At 50.8% G+C, this 14,889-nt stretch overlaps 1 protein-coding gene across 1 annotated transcript in view; it reads right to left on the bottom strand.

Moving 5' to 3' along the window:
• Positions 1 to 14,380, bottom strand: part of Sarm1 (sterile alpha and TIR motif containing 1) — a 21,168-nt gene extending 6,788 nt beyond the window's left edge. The window contains exons 1-7 of the mRNA XM_005349451.3: positions 13,374 to 14,380; positions 7,723 to 8,341; positions 6,271 to 6,483; positions 5,902 to 5,993; positions 5,569 to 5,804; positions 431 to 533; positions 176 to 365 (exon numbers count right to left, since the gene is read on the bottom strand). Coding sequence (XP_005349508.1) covers positions 176 to 365; positions 431 to 533; positions 5,569 to 5,804; positions 5,902 to 5,993; positions 6,271 to 6,483; positions 7,723 to 8,341; positions 13,374 to 13,840 — 1,920 coding nt within the window. The 5' untranslated portion in view covers positions 13,841 to 14,380. The remainder of the gene's footprint in view (positions 1 to 175; positions 366 to 430; positions 534 to 5,568; positions 5,805 to 5,901; positions 5,994 to 6,270; positions 6,484 to 7,722; positions 8,342 to 13,373) is intronic.
• Positions 14,381 to 14,889: the final 509 nt, after the last annotated feature.

Below are 14,889 nucleotides of genomic sequence, written 5' to 3'. Positions count from 1 at the left end.
AGTCAGAAAGATGATCCAGCTAAAACCCTACTCCAGACTCAGCAATGGCTCCTGACTTCAGCCGAGTCAGAAAGATGATCCAGGATTGAGTGTGGCGGGGGCGTGGGATGAGGGGAAATCTTCGTCTCCTCCACCCACACAGTGTTTCACCACAGAGGCCCAGGCCAGCACCTACCTTGTGCACCCAGTCCTTGCAGTCATGGTCCTGCATGCATTTGTCCAGCGCCCCAGCAGATAGCACCAGAACAAAGTTTCGAGCTGCCATGACACTCTGGATGAGCTTGTCCTCGAACTTGCCGGCTTCCAGCTTCTCCACGTCGATGAAGACGCTGAAGCCATGCAGCTGCAGGTGCACCTTCAGGAGGCTGAAGAAACAGGGTCAACACGGTGGCCCCGCCCCAAACCCCAGCCACCTGTCCACCCGCCTCACCTGGCCAGCTGGGAACCCGAACTCCGCCGGTAGCTGATAAAGACGTCTGGGGTGTCTCCGCTGGCCTTGCTGCCAGCACAGGGCAATGGCGAATGTAGCATTTCTGGAGCCAAGAAAAGAGACATGGGGATGAAGGTGGCCCCTCCCCACCTCAGCACCAGGTCTGTCCTCTTAGCCCCCTGTCTACTCAAACTTCTCAGGCCAGTCTGGGCAGAAAAGGTCACTGAGGGTCACTGAGATGGAGAAGACGATCCCATGGGAAGGAAAGTCACCCCTCTGCTAGTCCTGGGCAGGAAGGGTCAGTGGTTAGGGACACTGACATGGCTCTCTAGCTCTCCCTGCCTTCTGAACTGCAGACTCTAGCCAGTTGCCCACAAGCACTCCAAACTGAGCCTAGGTGAAGCCCTTCCTTCCCCTTGGCCCTTCTTCCTCATTTCCACCAGGAACCCAGGCTTCTGCCTCAACTCCTGCCTAACATCTTAGTAAAAGCTGGTGCTCCTCAGCTTCAAATGCTGCCAGTGTCCCGGCAAGCCACAATGAATGTGAAGGACGGCAAGGGGAGGTGTATTGAATACACCTCCAGGACACCCCACCTCAGCCCGACTCAGAACAGCCACAGCAACCTGCAGCTAAGCTAAGGCGGCCCATGCAAAGCCGGCCTCACAGAATCTAGAGAACTGTGATGAGATTGGGAACGCGGCTGTGCTTCACATCACCGTGAGGGGAACTGAAAGCTGGACATGGCGGTGTGTGCCTGTCATCTCAGGGAGGTGGCGGCAGAAAGATCGCAAGTTCAAGGCTAGTCTCAACTATATAGCAAGTTTAAGACCAGACTGAACTACATGAGACACTGTCTGATCACATACACACTGACACACACATACACACTGACACACATACACACACACTGACACACATATACACACACTGACACACACATACACACTGACACACACTAACACATACACACTGACATGCATACACACTGACACATACACATGCTGACACGCATACACACTGACACACACGAGAGCGGGAGAGAGAGTCACATTGCTCCCAGCCAGGATCATCTAATTCACTAAGCTTGTACAGGATGCTGGCTGTCAGCCTCAGTGCTAGGAATACAGCAGGAAACGAAACAGAGCAAACTCCACCCTCGTGGCGCTGCTGTGCAGTAGTCAGCACAGGACTAATTGTATGGAGTTTCCCTTCGGTTTACTCAACATCTGGGACTCCCTGCTGCAGGTGTCCGGCACCAGCCTCCTCAATGGGCTCCTGTGGCAGTTTGAATGCAAGTGGCCCCATAATCTCATAGGGAGAGGCACTATAAGGAGGTGTGGCTTTGTTGGAGTAAGGGTGGCCTTGTTGGAGGGAGTGTGTCACTATGGAGACAGGTTTTGCCATCGCTTGTGTTCAAGATACTGCCCATATCTCAGCCCACTTTCTGATCAAGTTGTAGCCAGCACCAGGTCTGCCTGCACGCCGCCATGTTTCCCACCATGGTGACAATAGACTGAACCTCTGAACTGTAAACCAGCCACTCCAATGCTCCTTATACAAGTTGCTGTGTCATGTCATCTCTCAGCAATAGAAACCCTAACTAAGGGCTGGAGAGATGGCTCAGTGGTTAAGAGCATTGCCTGCTTTTCCAAAGGTCCTGAGTTCAATTCCCAGCAACCACATGGTGGCTCACAACCATCTGTAATGAGGTCTGGTGCCCTCTTCTGGCCTGCAGACATACACACAGACAGAACATTGTATACATAATAAATAAATAAATAAATATTAAAAAAAAAAGAAACCCTAACTAATACAGCTCTCCACGTGCCACATCACCAGAGGGATCTCCCTAAAATTGCCCTCTGAGTAGGTCATTGCCCCTATGAAAAAATCAAAACCAAAACAAAAAACTGCATGGGCCAGGAAGATGGCTCAGCGGTAAAAGACACTTGCCATCAAGTCTGCCAACCTGAGTCCAAATCCGGGAACTCCGGTGGCCAGGAGAGAACCAAGTGACCAAAGCTGACTTTGAACGTCCACATGGGTGCTATGGCATGCTTGCCCCCCAATACTGACACACACACAAGTGTAATAAGATAAGAAACCATGCATGGCCAGGGAATGTGGCTCAGAAGAGAAACACGTGCTTCTCAAGTGCAAGGCCATTGGCTTGACTGCAATACCATACACACACAAAGACAATAAAACGTGAAAAATGTAAATCGTGCATGGTGGTTCACACCTGCAACCCTGGCACTGCGGAAGGGAGGAGGGTGGGGAAAGGGGGACCCCCAGAGCCAGTTGTCAAGCTTAGTCAATTGGGGAGTTCTGGATTAAGTGAGAGATCTTGTCTCAAAAAATGATGTAGCTGTGGTGGCATGCCTTAGAGCCCAGCACTGAGAGGCAGAGGTGAGAGCTCTATCAGTCTGAGGCCAGCCTTGGTCTATTTATTGAGTTCTAGGTTGAGGGGCTGCGTAGTGAGACCCTGTCTCAAAACAAAACACAGTGTTGAGCAATAGAGAAAGAAGACACCTCAACACTGGCCTCTGGATTCCACGTGCAGGAACACACACCCACCCACAAGACATACAAACAAACCATACACATATAAAATAACAAAACAGCCAGATGTGGTGAGCACGCCACCTTTGATCCTGGGAGGCGGAGGCAGGGATAGGTGGATCTTTTTTTTTTTTTTAAAGATTTTTATTTATTATGTATACAGGGCTCTTTCTGCATGTATCTTGCAGTACAGAAGAGGACACCAGATCTTATTACAGATGGCTGTGAGCCACCATGTGGTTGCTGGGAATTGAACTCAGGACCTCTGGAAGAGCAGCCAGTGCTCTTTACCTCTGAGCCATCTCTCCAGCCCCCGGGGATAGGTGGATCTTGAGTTCAAGGCCAGCCTGGTCTACAGAGCCAGCTCTAGGAGAGAAACCCTGCCACAAAATTAATTCATTAATAAAACTAAACAAAACAAAAAGTGAAGACTGCAGCTTCTTTATTCCTCAGAGTAACAATTATTTTTGCCTTCTTACAGAGAGAGAGAGAGAGAGAGAGAGAGAGAGAGAGAGAGAGAGAGAAAGAGAGAAGGAAATCTTAGCTGGATGCCTTTAGCCTTAGCAAGTGGGAGGCAGAGGCGGGTCAATCTCTGAAGTTCAGGGCCAGTCTGTTCTGAGGCTCCATAGAGAGATTCTGTCTCAAAAAATGAAACAAAGCAAAACAAACAAGCAACAGCAACAAAAGAAATCGTGGAGTTTCATTGGGAGCTAAAAGATAAAAGCTGACCTTCTTGAGGCAGATGAGACAGTCCCCAGCGCCATGTCAATGCTTAGCAGTTCTTGTTGAACAGAAGGATAAATGAAACGGACTCATCTTCTAATAATATCCATAGTTAACACCACACACATTTGTCTGCTTACGATGCAGAAAGAAAAATCAAACAGTGGGCTCAGATCCCAGTCATTTAATGGCTTTTATAATCTTGGGAAATGTTTTTAAATTCTTTTATTTTCATTTTATTATCTCTAAAACGAAAGCCTATGATAGAAACATTTGATTGCACAGGGCACACTTTTCAAAATACCTCAAGCTGGACGCTGGTATGTTTATTTTTCAAGTTCAGGTCTCTTTCAAAAAAAAATGTTTTCTTACATTTATATATTCATGGGGTGGGGTGCCACGGAGCCTGTGGAGGCCAGAGGGCAACTTGGGGGAGTGTATCCTCTCCGACAGTGTAAGTCATGGAGATTGATCTCAGGGCTTAGTCACAAGAACTTTTGCCCACGGAGCCACCTTACCTCTTACTGTTCTTTAAAAGTTTTTTAAAAGTTGATTTAACATACTGAACTCCTACTAGATAGAATGGTTATAGAAATAAGCGGGTTATCTTGTGGTCTGTTTGTTTTTTGAGACAGGATTGCTTCACGCGGCCTTGGATGGCCCTGGACTCCATATGTAGACCAAGCTAGTCTTGAACTTTCAGTAATTCTCCTGCCTCTGCCTCCCAAGTGCTGGGGTTACAGGTGCATAATTCCACACTCAGTTATGAGATTATACATTAAAAACTTACTACAAGAGCTGGAGAGATGACTCAGAAGTTAAGAGCACTTGCAGGTCTTCGAGAGGACCCAGGTCCAGTCTCTGGCATTACAAGGTGGCTCACAACCATTTGTAACTCCAGTCATAGTGGCTCTGATGCTCTAGTCTGCTTTTTTTTTTTTTAAGATTTTATTTATTATGTATACAGTATTCTGTTTGCATGTGTGTCTGCAGGCCAGAAGAGGGCGCCAGATCCCATTATAGATGGTTGTGAGCCACCATGTGGTTGCTGGGAATTGAACTCATGATCTCTGGAAGAGCAGACAGTGCTCTTAACCTCTGAGCCATCTCTCCAGCCCCCTCTTCTGGTTGCTATGGGCATCAGAAGCTCATGAGGTACACACACATACCCACTCAAACTCTCATATACAAAGTAAAAATCAGTCTTTAAAAAACTGTGATACCTAGAATACACAGTTATGGACATGTAAGAGCTAGCCAAAGAGCAACTGTCCAATGAAAGAAGCCAGTGAGAAAAGGAGACTGCCAGTGCCCTAGGCTCTGCTGGGATGTACTGCCAGAACCCAGGCTGTGTAGGCTGCCGGATACTAGGGCAAGTCTTCCCCCAACTCTCACATCTCTTCCCCAAACCACCAGTGCCCTTCAGTGGCACCCACGTACTGCCCTACCTGTTCTTATTCTTGCTAAAGCTAGCCCTGCCTGCCTGTTGCCCTTCCTGTTCTCCCTGCCCCCCCCCATCCCTCAAAACCTGGACAACACCTCCTCCTCTTCACGTCTGAACTTGGGTGACCAAGACAGGCAGTGATTCCTCTGAGCTCCCACAGGAGTCCTGGGAATACTTCCTACCACGGCCACCTGCTGATTGTATACCTCCTATCTCCCTCCCTGGTACCCATCTCAGGTGGAGGACTTCTTAAGGGCAAAAGGCCACAGGCTCATCTTTCCATCCTCAAAGTCAGTCCAACTCAGTCAGATGCTCACACCTCAGGGAGGTAGATTCTCCAGCCGGGGCCGCCCCTCCCTTTCAGGATTGGAGCTGGAGTCGGGTGGGGTTCCCATGTGGGCACGCTTACCTCGGGCTGCAGAGAGGATACGTGAGCGATGCACCCCCAGGCGGATGCCACAGTCCTCCAGGAGCTGCTGCTCTGACACGCGGTGCAACAGGGAGCGATCCAGGCCGCAGCTGACCAGGCCGTAGGTGTACTGGCGGAAGCGAGGGTCCAGGCTGCCTAGCCAGTCTGCTAGGTTGCTGCGGTCGCATGTAGCGTAGCTGGCAAAGGTCTTGAGCTCCGTGAGCTCCCTAAAGAACCTGCCCAGCAGGTAGAAAACGATGTTACCGTTTTGATGCTAAGCATGGGCTGGTGGCAGAGGGGGAGACTGGGTTGGACTGACTGGGGGCTCCTTGCCTCTTGCGGGTAATGCTCGATTTCATGCCCAGGTCTGTCTGGAGTTCTTCCTCTGTAAGCCGTAGAAGCAGGTCACCATCTACCTGCTGATCCTGGGGGAGGGGGAGAGGTGAGGAAGGCTCTCCTTCTCCTCCCTCCGCCCCACAGCGCAAGATGCAAGGGAAAGGAACAGGAGGTGGTGGTGGAAGCCGATGGGACTCTGAGGGTGGCTAACTGAGGGTTTCCCACCCCTAAAAGGCCGCGGTGGCGCTGCTGGCGTGAGGCCTACAGGGCACGCGGACGCCTGTGCTCAGGACGCCCCCAGCAGCCGCACGCCCGTCAGGAATGCGCCCACTTGGTGTAGGGGGAGATGACTGCCCGTGGCTTTACCCGAAAGTTCTCGCAGTACTGAGAAAAGCCGATCTGTTGCAGCCAGGTCTGGACTTCGGCCTCCTTCCAGCTGGCCACGCAGGGCAGGATGCGCCGGGGTACCTCCTCGCCCAACAGGCGCAGCGCGCGCTTCGCCAGCGCCGACGTGGTGCCATTAGTGGAGTAAGAAACTACGCGTTTCAAGCTCTGGATGGCACCGATGTCGCTGAACACCTTAGGAAGGAGGATGGATGAGGGAGCCTAAGGTTCTCAGCTCCCCAGCTGCCACCAGACGTGCCCAGTCCCATATCTCTTCTGAGGAAAGGCCCACAAACTGTCCTAGCCTTGATTACTAAGTCACGCGTGTAGTCCTTTCTCCTCCGTCCCCCATGCAGTTTCCCTCCTGAAACGCATCCACTGTTGATTATGAGCTCCAACTTCCACGCCCATCCGCCCTGAAATAAAGCCTCAATATGGACGCTAGGTGGCAGCAGACCCTAAATCCCATACTCCAAACTCCCACATCGGAAGTGTTCCTAAACCCTTAGTTTTTTTCTAGCTTGATTGGAACCCCACTAAATCATAGGAATCCAGATAGATCAGAGACTCCTCCATGCATTCCAGTGACTCCTTCAATTTTACAAAAAGCCAAAACGTGTTCCAGAGGGGGAAAGCTAGCTGCCCAAGGTCACGGTAAGTCGGGAAGCAGGCAAAGGCTGTGGTTTAAATCTTGGCCATAGGGACCCTTTGTGACTCAGGTGACCGCCATTTACATCGAGGTCCTCTTTCTCCGGGGGTCATCTCTTTCCCAGACTCTAGATGCAGGTGGCTTAGCTGCCAACTGAACCTCTGCTGGGCACCCCAGGCTCAGTAGTGCCCGCGGGTCTTTCCCTCTTCCCCTGTGATCTCCACCCAGTTTACCGCCTCATGTTCTTGGCCAAGAAGCACCATCAGCCCCCTCGCCCCTTCCCAAGCATGAATCCCTAATCTGTCTGCTTCTCTCTGCGATAGTCCACATTCCTTCCTTCCTCCACTTTCTCTGTTTGCCTTCCCAGCACTCACAACAGCCTCGAGCTACCCTTGTCACCCCCACTTCTACAGCAGCCAGGTTGTTTTTTGTAAAAATCGAGGGTCTCCTATTTTAAAACTTCTCAGTACCTTCTCTTGTCCCCAAAGACCAAGTTCAGCGTTGAGCCTTGTCTTCAAGGCCCAAACGACTGGTCCCTCTACCTTCTGATTGCTTTGTCTAAGTCCTTATACTTTTTCTTTTTAAGCCCTACCTGGAACTCAATATGTAGGCCAGGCTAGCCTCAAAGTCACAGAGACCTATCTGACTCTGCAGACATGTTCCATATTGCTGTCTATGCGACCCTTCATTCTTACTAGTACTCAAACCCCAGTTGCAGATCGCTTCCTCTGAGAAACCTTCCCAGACTCTCTCTAACCCTTGAGCCACCTCCTCTACATCAGTACCTTGGTCTTGCCCTGTAGGCTCTTGATGGCAGCCTCAGCACACAGATAGAAAGCCCCGATGCACTGAGCCTCCAAACGCGACGAATCGAGCAGCAGCACCAGGCTTTGTAGGTCATCCGGTCCGCGACCCTGCCTTGTGTCATTGGCGTCCACCAGGCAGCGGGCAAAGCGGCCGGGGTCCAGGGATGCCACGAGTGGCTCGACGAGCGCTAGCGTGCCAGAGTGCTCGACCTCGCGCTCCACCTCCTTGTTGGTAGCCAACACCGCCACCGCCAGGCAGGCATGCAGCCGCAGCAGCTCGTCCTCCTTGGAGAAGGCAAGAGGGAAGAGCCACTCGGCGGAGCGCTTCTCCACCATGCATCTCTGCACCGCCTGCCCCCCGTGCAGAGCGCAATTCGCCAGCGCCAGGGCGCAGTGGCGCAGTAGCGCCGGGTCGGTGCGGCGGCACCAGTACAGCACCGCGTCCAGACCGCCGGCAGCCACCAGGCGCTGGCACGTCTCCTCCGAGTGCTTGAACATGTGCTCCAAGATGCCCGCGACGCTCCGTGCCAGCTCCACCGGTTCGCGTTCCTTTGCCAGGTTCAAGATCACGCCCAGGCCTATCCGCGCCACACGGTCTCTGCCGGGCGACAGGAGAAAGAGAACGTGATGTGGCTGCAGTCTCCGGAGCTTGGCTTTCTCACGGAGGCCTGACCTGATCTCTGGGCCTCACTAGTGTCTGAAAAGACACCGCAGGCAGCAGCCTTGTCCTCTTTACCTTCTCCCTAAAGCTGGCTGAATGCTTCCAACTCTATGGCCGATCCCTGGGCCCCCCGGGTTCTTCTTTGCTGCTTTCTAATTGCCAACACCTCATTTGTCAACTTCAGCTTCCTCACCTCATGAACGGGAAAATAATACCTATCTTATAAAATATTATCAAGACTAACAAGATAATCCATAAAGAGGATGGAGAGATGGCTCAGCCGTTGACTGCTTGATGCTCTTGCAGAGGGGCCCAGAGTTCAGTTCTCACAAGTGCCTATAACTCCAGTTCTGGGAACCTTTGCTTTCTCCTGATCTTGGAGTGCACCTGCACACACATGCACACACAAACACAGAGACACAATTAAAAAAATAAAATAAATTTTTAAAAAGATCATTCGTAAAACACAATAAACGTGAACCTGTCATTTGATGTGTCACTGGAAGTACATCACTCTTAAGCCTGTCCTTGAATGATTCCTCCCTTCAGTCCATGACTGGTGTGTGCTGATTCATTCACTCGGTCGATATTGTTTGAGGACCTCCCGTGCGCCCGACTTGGCACTCAAGAGGCTGATGCTAAGCAGTGAGTAAACCTGACTACATCTTATTCAGCCAACAAGGCCAAGGGTGGACAAGTAACCAATAAGAGCTCAAGTTCTGAGTTAGTAAGGCACCATGCTTAGCAAACTGGATGATGTCATGGAGTCGGGATGTGTCTAAGGAGATTTTATCTGGGAAATAATATTGAAAAGCCTGCCTGCAAACGACTCAGAGAAGAGCCTAATGGGAGAAGGGGGGGGGATGAGCCAGGACAAAGGCCCCACCACGGATGAGCTAACATGTTTGAGGAAGAGAAGGAAGGCCAGGGATAAACAGTGTCTAACATCAGTCAGGAAAAAGAGAAAATCAATAAAGCGTTTACTTATGCACAGAGTGTGTAAGTAAATATTCAAACCAACAAAATGCAGTGAATTCAATAGAAGAATGAGCAGAGACTTAGACGATATATGAAGGAGAAAATTCAAAATACGGCGAACATAAAGAGACACTGCAACCGCGGCCTTCTGGGTAGACAGAGGAGTAACGATTGCCTGGCAGGTGGGCAAACACAGAGGGCAGGAGGGTTGCGACGGTCCTGAGCACTGTGGAAGAGGTGCCAGCTGGGCAGGTTAATCTGGAGAGCAGACAATCTCTCCTAAAAAGAGTCCAACTGAGGGCACAGGTGTCAAGATGCTTGACACGTGCTATTTGTGAAGCGGGGAAGTTGGAGCCATCAATACCAAGCCCAGAAGTAACTGGACAGGTGTTCATCCATTGTAACAAATGACTGAGAACATTGTAACATGAAAAATCTTTTTCATGGTTATTATTTTTGTTTGTTTGTTTTCCAGACAGGGTCTTACTATGTAGCTTTGTCCATCCTAGAACTCACTAGGCAGACCAGGCTGGCCTCAACTCACAGAGATCCACCTGCCTCTGCCTCCTGAGTGCTGGGATTAAAGGTGTGTCCCAGACATCTGGTATGTAACATGAAGGGTCTTATGACCCTAACATGGAGTTGGAAAAGGAAACATAATGTACTATATATCACAGCGACATTTGTGTAAGATAAAAATGCCTGCACTCAGAACAAGCCTGGAGGTTTTACCAGGGTGGGCACAGTAGCATACATCTCTAATCTCAGCTACTCCAGAAGTTGAGAATTAAGCTGGGCATCGTGGCACACACCTTTATTTCCAGAACTTGGGAGACAGAGGCAGGCAGATCTCTGTGAGTTCTACAGAGTGAGTTCTGAGAAAGTCAAGACTGTTACACAGAGAAACCCTGCCACAGAAAACCAACCAAACAAACAAACAAAAAAGAAGTTGAGAATTGAAACTCAAGGCCAGAACTAGATAGTGAGTTTGAGGTAAACTTATATAATTTAGTTAGACCCTATGTCAAACAAACAGAAAGTTGGGCAGGCAGGCAGGCAGGCAGGCAGACAGACAGACAGGCAGGCTGGTAATGTAGCTCAACAGAAAAGTGCTTGTTTAACGTATTCAAGGTCCTGACTCCAGATCCTAGCATCACAAAAGAGAAGAAAAGAACACACCAGATACATGAAATATGTTCAATGGTTGCTTAGGGATTAGGTCAGGAGGATGGTTGGGATGTGAGCCAGGAGAAGGGGATCTTGCATTGCAGATGGGTGCAGGCACAGGCTTGCAACTTTTGGATGAGAGCTGGTACCCCTTGGGGAGCTAACCACACTCCCACATGCTAAAGCAGAGGGTCCAAAGAAAGAGAGGGGAAGAAATCAGCCCTGACAGTCTCTTCAGCTTCCTCAAGGCCTCCGTACTTTAAACAGGAAGCTGCTGAAGAGCTTCAGGGAAGGGATGTCTAGTTTGTGTCTGGGCTTTAAGGAACTGGCTGCTGCAGGGAAGGTTTGCCCAAGACAAATCCTGAAGGTTGCCAGAAAAGTAAGCAAGCTGCCATTCTTCAGGCAGAGATGAAGACTTCCTGCCTCACCTACCTCCACAGACAACGTCCCCTAGTCAGGTTACTTCCAAAGACTTAATGGGCAACAGAATTCTTGCTCTGTGGATGCCACAGTGACCATAGTGCACAGTGTACAGGGCATTGCACACTTGTGTGGCCTGGTTAAGTCCCCGACATGCCATAAGTTCAGCAAAGCTTTCCTGACCTCATTACTCCGCCTCTCTACAGTTCACCCCCAAAGGAAGAAATGGTCCTAACTATCCATCCTGGAATCGGAACTTAGGCACTCCTTTCACCAGCGAGGAAAGCTAAGGTCAGAGAGAGGTCATGCCAAACCCGAAGTCAGTCTCTTTGTCTTGGGAGTTCAAGATCCTTCACCTTCACTTTGGGCTAGGTCAACTCTTAGGCTATCGGGGCTAGATGTGCCTAAGAAATCATCTCAGGACTGGGGAGTTGGCTCAGCAGGTAAGAGCACTGGCTGGCCTTCTAAAGTACTTGGTTTCAATTTCCAGAATCCAAATAGTGGCTCACAATCCTCTATAACTCCAGGCCCAGGGTATCCAATATCCTCTTCTGACCTCTGTGTGTACTGCACACACATGGTACACAGATATGCATGCAGGCAAAACATTCATATACACATAAAAAGAAAAATTGAAAGAAGAAGCCATCTCATCTAACACTCATATTTTCAGAGGACTCACCGAAGACCCTGTGAAGTAAAGGCATATTTGGGAACATCAGTTCACATCTGGAACTTTATTCTGACCCCTAAGTCTTAGCCAGACACAGTCCTGAAGTTAAAGCTGTGTGTTGGTTGTGAAAACTGTTAATTCCCTTCCCAATTCTGCTGTCTGAGACTGTGGGTCTGATGAAATGGCCGTAATCTTTGGAGGTACGCAGCTCTAGTTTCAAATTCCAGCTGCCAAGTAGGGGACAGTTGCTTATATGTGACCGTGAGCAAATGTTTGTGTATGCTCCACCCCTCTCTGGAAGGATATACAAAAAATTAGTCCAGTGGTTTTCCTCCTTAGAGGAGGCTTCATTGAGAATTTTCAGCGTTATACCTTTTTTGCACACCTTTGCATTTTTTGAATTTATGCGCAACATTGTTCTTTCCTTATATTAAGAAACAGTCTCCTCTATTACTCCGTATTCTGGGGGAGGCCATTAGCTTCCCTGAGGGTATGTCCTTTAGATTCATTCTGCTCCCCTGGTGGGGTGGCCTACGACTTAGAGAAGTTAGATGGTGTCCTCACTGGGTGTCATGGTACCAGGTCTGAAGAGCCCTGTACTGTTGGCAGTTCAGAGGTGAGAGAAAGTCATTTAGGATTCTGGGAAGTGACTGCAGCAACATCCTGGGGAAGACTAAAGCTGCCAGAGTAGAACGGCAAAAAGAGTCAGTGAGGAGGCTGATTGATGGAGGAGGGGAATCCTCATAGTGTAAACCCTTAGTGTGCTCCTTCCTCTTCCCCTTCCTGCACACTCAGCAAGAACGCAGAGCCCCGGGTTTCTGGGGCAAGGGCATGAAGGCTAGGACTTGTGCCCTGTCCTTGGTCCTGAAGCAACACCCCCTGTGTTTGGGGACTGGTCCCTAGTGGTTACTCTCTCAGAGCTCTCGGTGGGTGGGGACAGTCATTGTCATTGTTGAAAATATATCAGTATGTTTGCATCATGCAGTCCTGCTTCTCCTAGGGTGTTCCCTGTACCCACTTTCCACAGGTACTAGTTCTACCTTCTTAACCCACATACCAAGCCCTCACCAAACTGGGCCCCAACACATTCAGCAAGCATCCACTCTATTTTCGGGTTCTATATTCATGGCCCAAGCCCATTATAGGCCACCAGGTGTTAGATGAGAGAGGTAAGGCAGGCGGCATTTTACCTTGGGTCTCCCAACCTAAACTGTTCTGTGTGTACATTTTTGACAGTTGTAGTCTTTCTGCATAATTCAAAACACCCCTCGCTCATTTCCCTGGTACTTGTGAGGGCAGCGTGCTGAAAGTGACTTTTCTAAAATTTCTGAGCTAAGAGTCTGAGGTTTGGGCAAGAATTAGGAATGCGACAACCCGTTTTGCTCTGGCACCAGAGGATTGGGAAAGTGAGCTCTCTGAGTGCTTCATAATTCAGAGAAGGTCCCAAGAGGTAGGTGAAGGACAGCCAGCCAGGCTTAGTCTGTTCCCACATGCGGAGGAAGGGAATGTGTCTCAGTTTTCTCTGCTCCCACCCTCTCAATCCAGGAAAAACTTTTTGTTCCTGATCAGACACTGCAGAATGAGGTCATGGCTGGCCTGGTGAAAGGCCACCAGAAGGGCACCCAGATGCAGGGGAGAACTGTGGGCTCAGGCGGCTATCAGCAATGGGATGCCAGCTCCAACCACCTCCTCTGCCCTGGCCTCCCCACACCTCACGGCGCTCTCCCTCACCGGTTCTCAGCCACCAGGATCTGCTCCAGCAGGCGCGCGGCCTGCACACGGGTCTCTAGCTCCGGTGCCTGCAGCAACCGCAACAGCAAGTCGAGGCCACCGTCCAGGCGTATCGCATCGCACAGACCCTGGGCCACCTCGCGACCCACGGCCGGCAGCAGCCAGGCCTCCTCTACTAGCTGGGAGACCTCGGCGAGGCCCGCGCCCACCGCCCGCGCCGCGCTTGCCTGCTTCAGCTCGGACAGCGCCTGCTGCAGCTCCGGCAGCGAACGCTCCAGGGCGCCTTGCACCTCGGTGCCCACCCCAGGCGACACTTCGCGGGATCCGCGGCCCGCGGCCCACCACGGGCTGGCGCTTCCATTCCTATCCTGCCCTGGTACTGTCAACCGATCGGCGCCAGACCGTGGGCTCGACATGGCGAAGAAGCGGCACAGTTTGTAGGCGGAGAAGAGCAGCGTCAGGACCATGGGCGCGGGGCAGCAGGGGACATGCCGGGCCTGGAGGGGCGGGGCCTGGCGGAGAGACCCCCGCTTTGGGAGGAAAAAGCAAAAACCAGAACCTGGCAAGGGCGCTCAGCCGCAGCGTCTGGGGAAGGGGATGCGGGGAGAGGAAAGCAAAGAATGGAACCGACGGGGGAAGAGAGGCGCCGGTGCCCAGAACAAAGCAGGGCTCCAGCCTCTTGCTCGGTGATGCTGAGATGCTCAACAGCAACCACGCCTCTGAGTAGCCGAGTCAAAGATTTGACGCCCCGCCTCCTGGTCTCGCAAGCTCGACTTTGCCGTCGGCGCAAGCCCCACCCCAGGCATCACTTGGCCCCGCCTCCTTGGAGGTGCGCCAGACTATGGAAAGGGCTGGAAAGAGCAGTCGTCGCTCCCCATCGCTGGCCCTGCCCCGGGTGATGTGGAAGCGAACAGGCTGAATGTACCCACACCCCCTTCGGATGGTCAAAGAATCGCAGCTGAGGCCCCCCCCCACTTTTTCGTTTGTTCTTGTTTTTCTAGACGACAGGGTGCAGTTGAATTTTTCTTTTCTTTTTTTAATTTGTTATTTTAAAAAAAAAACACTGTCTTTTTTCATTATACATACCAATCCAAGTTCCCACTCCCTCTCCTCCTCCCTTCCCTCCACTTACCTTCCACCCCACCCCATCCACTACACAAAGAGGGTAAGGCACATTGCTTTGGGGAAGGTTCAAGGCCCTCCCTACTATATCTAGGCTGAGCAAGGTATCCATCCAAAGAGAATAGATTCCCAAAAAGCCAGTACAAGCAGTAGGGATAAATCCTGGTGCCACTGCCAGTGGCCCCTCAGTTGAGATTCTTAAGGTCCTTTAATTCCTGTTTCCACTTAGGCTTCATGTGTCTATAGGGAGTAAGATTTAGTGCTTTATTTTGTTTATTTTGCTGCCGAGACTACTGAGACCCATAGAGAAGAGACACCAAAGGCACACTCTCCTGTGATTTCAGAACAGAGAACTTAGGGGCTTCAGAAGCATACTGGTGCTTGGAATTTGGTT

The sequence above is a fragment of the Microtus ochrogaster genome, chromosome 7, assembly GCF_000317375.1.
Source record: "Microtus ochrogaster isolate Prairie Vole_2 chromosome 7, MicOch1.0, whole genome shotgun sequence".
Taxonomy (NCBI): domain Eukaryota; kingdom Metazoa; phylum Chordata; class Mammalia; order Rodentia; family Cricetidae; genus Microtus; species Microtus ochrogaster.
Note: the sequence above shows the minus strand (reverse complement) of the source record. Positions and strands in the feature narration are given on the sequence as shown.